The 4622-nt window shown below is 71.2% G+C and overlaps 1 protein-coding gene across 1 annotated transcript; it reads left to right on the forward strand.

Annotated features, from left to right (window-relative positions):
* Positions 1 to 322: 322 nt before the first annotated feature.
* EIF3K (eukaryotic translation initiation factor 3 subunit K) lies at positions 323 to 3702 on the forward strand. The gene is made up of 8 exons (XM_068910405.1): positions 323 to 622; positions 2189 to 2287; positions 2373 to 2493; positions 2838 to 2912; positions 3045 to 3111; positions 3189 to 3266; positions 3362 to 3487; positions 3565 to 3702. Exons 1-8 carry the CDS (start codon positions 471 to 473, stop codon positions 3594 to 3596), a joined length of 750 nt encoding a protein of 249 aa, XP_068766506.1. The 5' UTR covers positions 323 to 470; the 3' UTR covers positions 3597 to 3702.
* Positions 3703 to 4622: the final 920 nt, after the last annotated feature.

The raw sequence follows: 4622 nt of genomic DNA on the forward strand, positions 1-4622 counted from the left end.
CAGTCTGGCCCAGTGCAACCCCCCCAGAGCCCCCCCCTCCCAGTTTGACCCAGTTCGGCCTTACTATACCCCCAGTCTGGCCCAGTGTGACCCCCCCAGGACCCCCCCCTCCCAGTTTGACCCAGTTCGGCCTTACTATAACCCCCCCCCCCCAGTCTGGGCCCAGTTTGGCCCAGTCAGACCAGCCCGCGTCGCCTCGCCCTCGCTGTGGGGAGGGGGCAGGGGGCGTGGCCTGGCGGCGGGAGGGGGCGTGGCCTGGCGGCGGCGAGGGGGCGTGGCCTGGCGGCGGCGAGGGGGCGGGGCCTGGCGGCGGCGAGGGGGCGGGGCCTGCCCTCTCCGCGGGGGCGGGGCAGCGCTATAAGGCGCCCCCTTCTCCCCCGCCGCGGCTGGCTGCTTTCTGCGCGTGCGCGGCGCTTCTCCCCCTAGCCCCGCCCTCTTCCGCCCGCGCGCTCGTCCGCCACCGTCCCGTCATGCCCGGCGAGCGCGGGCGCCGGAAGCGGAAGTTGCCGCGGCCGGCGGAGCCCTACGCCGCCCTTCTGCTTCCGGCGGCGGCGGCCGGCGCCATGGCGCTCTTCGAGCAGATGCGGGCTAACGTGGGCAAGCTGCTGCGGGGCATCGACCGGTACCGGCCGGGCGGCGGCACCGGGCCGGGGGGGGCCGCTACCGGCCGGGGGGCCTCGACTGGCAGTGGGGGGGGGGACTGGGAATTGGGGGGGGAGAGGGACTGGGAATTGGGGGAGAGGGACTGGGAATTGGGGGGGTACTGGGAGTTGGGGGGGGGACCGGGGAGGGGAGAGGGACTGGGAGTTGGGGGGGGGACCGGGGAGGGGAGAGGGACTGGGAGTTGGGGGGGGGACCGGGGAGGGGAGAGGGACTGGGAGTTGGGGGGGGGACCGGGGAGGTGGAGAGGGACTGGGAGTTGGGGGGGGGACTGGGGAGGTGGAGAGGGACTGGGAGTTGGGGGGGGGACCGGGGAGGGGAGAGGGACTGGGAGTTGGGGGGGGGACCGGGGAGGGGAGAGGGACTGGGAATTGGGGGGGGACCGGGGAGGTGGAGAGGGACTGGGAGTTGGGGGGGGGACTGGGGAGGTGGAGAGGGACTGGGAGTTGGGGGGGGGACCGGGGAGGGGAGAGGGACTGGGAGTTGGGGGGGGGACCGGGGAGGTGGAGAGGGACTGGGAGTTGGGGGGGGGACCGGGGAGGGGAGAGGGACTGGGAGTTGGGGGGGGGACCGGGGAGGGGAGAGGGACTGGGAATTGGGGGGGGACCGGGGAGGTGGAGAGGGACTGGGAATTGGGGGGGGGAGAGGGACTGGGAATTGGGGGGGGGAGAGGGACTGGGAATTGGGGGGGGGAGAGGGACTGGGAATTGGGGGAGAGGGACTGGGAATTGGGGGAGAGGGACTGGGAATTGTGGGGGACTGGGAATTGTGGGGGACTGGGAATTTGGGGGGACCGGGGAGGGGAGAGAGACTGGGAGTTGGGGGGGACTGGGAGTTGGGGGGGGGACCGGGGAGGGGAGAGGGGCTGGGAATTGGGGGGGACTGGGAGTTGGGGGGGACCGGGGAGGGGAGAGGGGCTGGGAATTGGGGGGGACTGGGAGTTGGGGGGGACCGGGGAGGGGAGAGGGGCTGGGAATTGGGGGGGACTGGGAGTTGGGGGGGACTGAGGTGGGGAGAGGGACTGGGAATTGGGGGGGACCGGGGAGGGGAGAGGGACTGGGAATTGGGGGCCTGGGAGGAGAGGGGGTGGCAGCAACTAGGAGTTGGGGGGCTGGGTGAAGGGGCAGGAACTCGGACTTGAGGGCCCCCGGGATCGGACGGGGGGCAGCGGCCGGGATCGGGGCCTGGACGAGGGGCGTCCCCAGGCCTGGGGAGGGAGCAGTGACCTGGAGCGAAGCGGGAAGGACCAGGAACGGGGGGGTGGGAGGGGGGGGGCATCAACCTGGCGCAGAGTGGGAAAGAGGGACCCCGAAACGGGGGGCACCTGGTACTGGGGGGGTGAGGGGGGGGACATCAACCAGAAATGGGGAACTGGGAATGTGTTGTGGGCATCTCCCAGCACTGGGGCGACTGATATTGCGGGGGGGGGGTTGTAGAGCTGCGGGGGGGGGGGTTGTAGAGCTGCGGGGGGGAGTTGTAGAGCTGCGGGGGGGCCCCCCACCCCTCAGCGGTGCCTCCCCCTGCCCAGCTACAACCCGGAGAACCTGGCCACGCTGGAGCGCTACGTGGAGACGCAGGCCAAGGAGAACGCCTACGACCTGGAGGCCAACCTGGCCGTGCTGAAGCTGTGAGCGTGGCCGAGGCCGGGCGCCGAGCGCTTACCCCCCGCGTCCCCTACCACCCGTCCCCTACCACCTTCCTCTTCCCCGCAGGTACCAGTTCAATCCTGCCTTCTTCCAGACCACCGTCACGGCCCAGATCCTGCTCAAGGCCCTGACCAACCTCCCGCACACGGACTTTACTCTCTGCAAATGTATGATCGACCAGGCTCACGTATCCTCCCGGGGCGCCTGGCTGACGCGGGGTGGCAGGGGCGGCCTCGCCGGGGTTGGGGGGGGGGGCTCAGCGAGGCTGCGGTGGGGTGAATTCGGGCCGCCCTGGGGGCGAAGGCGTTAGGGCGTCGCCGAGGCGGGACAAGACCCAAGTTGCCCTCGTGGCTTTGCGCTGCTGCGGCCCCGTTCCGCCCTTAGGTTTGGACACCGCTCTGCTGACCGGGAGACCCGAAATGGGGGGGGGGGGGAGCCCGAGGAGGGAGGGTAGCTGTGAGCGGAGCCGCAAGGAAGGTGGCAGGTTCTGGGCTCTTCTTGGCGCGTTTCCCTTGATTCCTCCGGCCGCAGCAGGAGGAGAGGCCCATCAGACAGATTCTCTACCTGGGGGAGCTCTTGGAGACCTGCCACTTCCAATCTTTCTGGGTGAGTTTCCTCCCCCGGGGCGGGGAGGAGCAGCCCCAGCGGGTGGCTCTGCTCGGTGCCACCGCCGTGACAGCAGCCAGGACAAGGATGTTTAATGCCGGGTTTTTTTTTTCCCCCCCCCCCGCGCCGCAGCAAGCTCTGGATGAGAACATGGAGCTCCTGGATGGGATCACGGGCTTCGAGGACTCCGTCAGGAAATGTGAGCGGGGGCGGAGGCCTGTGCGGGGCTGGCTCGGCCGGGCCGGGCTGACGGTGGCTCTGGGCTTCCTTCCGCAGTCATCTGCCACGTGGTGGGGATCACGTACCAGCACATCGACCGCTGGCTGCTGGCCGAGATGTTGGGAGACCTCTCGGGTAAGGCCGTCCCCTGCGGAGACGAGCGAGCCCGGAGCGGGGCGGGCTGGTGGGGCAGGCCGTGGGGTGAGACCCTGCCCCTCTCCCGCCCGCAGACGCCCAGTTAAAGGTCTGGATGAGCAAATACGGCTGGACGGAAACGGAGCCCGGGAAGATCTTCATCTGCAACCAGGAGGAGAGCATCAAACCGAAGAACATCGTGGAGAAGATCGACTTTGACAGTGGGTATCGGGGCGGGAGGCTGTCCCTGCGCCCAGCCCGGAGCCCCCCGCCCTGACCCCTTGTCTCCCCCCCGCAGGCGTCTCCAGCATCATGGCCTCGTCCCTCTGAGCCCCACGCCTCTGCTGCCGCGCTGCTCCCGGCACCCCGTCGCCAGCGTGATTTTAGTCGTCCCTCCTTTTAATCGTTGTCTCGACCAGTAAAAGAGACGCCTCGACTCCGCTGTGTTACTCGGCGGGGGCTGAGGGTGGCGGTGCGGGGTCTAGACCCCCAGAGCCCCCGCTCTGTGCGTCACCCTGCCTCCTGCTCGACCCGAGACCGCTCTGGGGCTTCCTCGGAGCGGGTTTGTCCCTTGCTGTGCCCCCCCCCCGGGGCTGAGGGAAGCTGGACCCAAGCAGAGTCGGGGCTGGGGAGGGGGGAGGAAGCTGAGCAGCAGGAAGCCTTGGCCCGGGGGCGGCTGTCTTGGTGTTGTGGCCCCCGCGGCGGCTCGCTTTTGGGGGGGGGTCCTGGGGAGGGGGTCTCGGCGGCTCCTGCCTTCACGGGGGGTGTTTCTGGCGGTGGGGGGGAAGGGGAAAGTGGGCTGGGGGGGGCAACAAGCTGTTTTTGCCCCCCTGCTGGGGGCCATGTCCTGATGCTGTCCGAGCCCCTTGTTTTGTGGGCAGGGAGAGGGGGGCATGGCACTACTTTTTTTTGGGGGGGGGGGGTGAAGCCCCGCCCTTCCGTGCCTGGCCACGCCCCACTCATGAATATTAACGAGTCCTGCTCCCATGGGGGGGTGCAGCGCCATGCGCATGCGCGATCGCCCCGGTGCCGGAGCACGCCGGCAGGTGGCGCTGGAGGGTTGTGCGGGGCGAGGGCCGGCGGCGCGCAGGCGCAGTGCGCGGGCGGGAAGGCGGGGCCGGCGGCGCGCAGGCGCAGTGCGCGGGCGGGAAGGCGGGGCCGGCGGCGCGCAGGCGCAGTGCGCGGGCGGGAAGGCGGGGCCGGCGGCGCGCAGGCGCAGTGCGCGGGCGGGAAGGCGGGGCCGGCGGCGCGCAGGCGCAGTGCGCGGGCGGGAAGGCGGGGCCGGCGGCGCGCAGGCGCAGTGCGCGGGCGGGGGCGGCGGGCCGGAGGTGCGCAGGCGCAGTGCCCGCGCGGGGC

Source organism: Struthio camelus, chromosome 16 (assembly GCF_040807025.1).
Source record: "Struthio camelus isolate bStrCam1 chromosome 16, bStrCam1.hap1, whole genome shotgun sequence".
Taxonomy (NCBI): domain Eukaryota; kingdom Metazoa; phylum Chordata; class Aves; order Struthioniformes; family Struthionidae; genus Struthio; species Struthio camelus.

Bases quoted from the DNA above. Each gene is read 5' to 3' on its own strand.
- EIF3K (XM_068910405.1), top strand. From the start codon at position 471: ATGCCCGGCGAGCGCGGGCGCCGGAAGCGGAAGTTGCCGCGGCCGGCG. The intron at 2,288-2,372 runs GTGAGCGTGGCC...TCTTCCCCGCAG, and splicing joins AACCTGGCCGTGCTGAAGCT to GTACCAGTTCAATCCTGCCT. The intron at 3,488-3,564 runs GTGGGTATCGGG...TCCCCCCCGCAG, and splicing joins GGAGAAGATCGACTTTGACA to GCGTCTCCAGCATCATGGCC.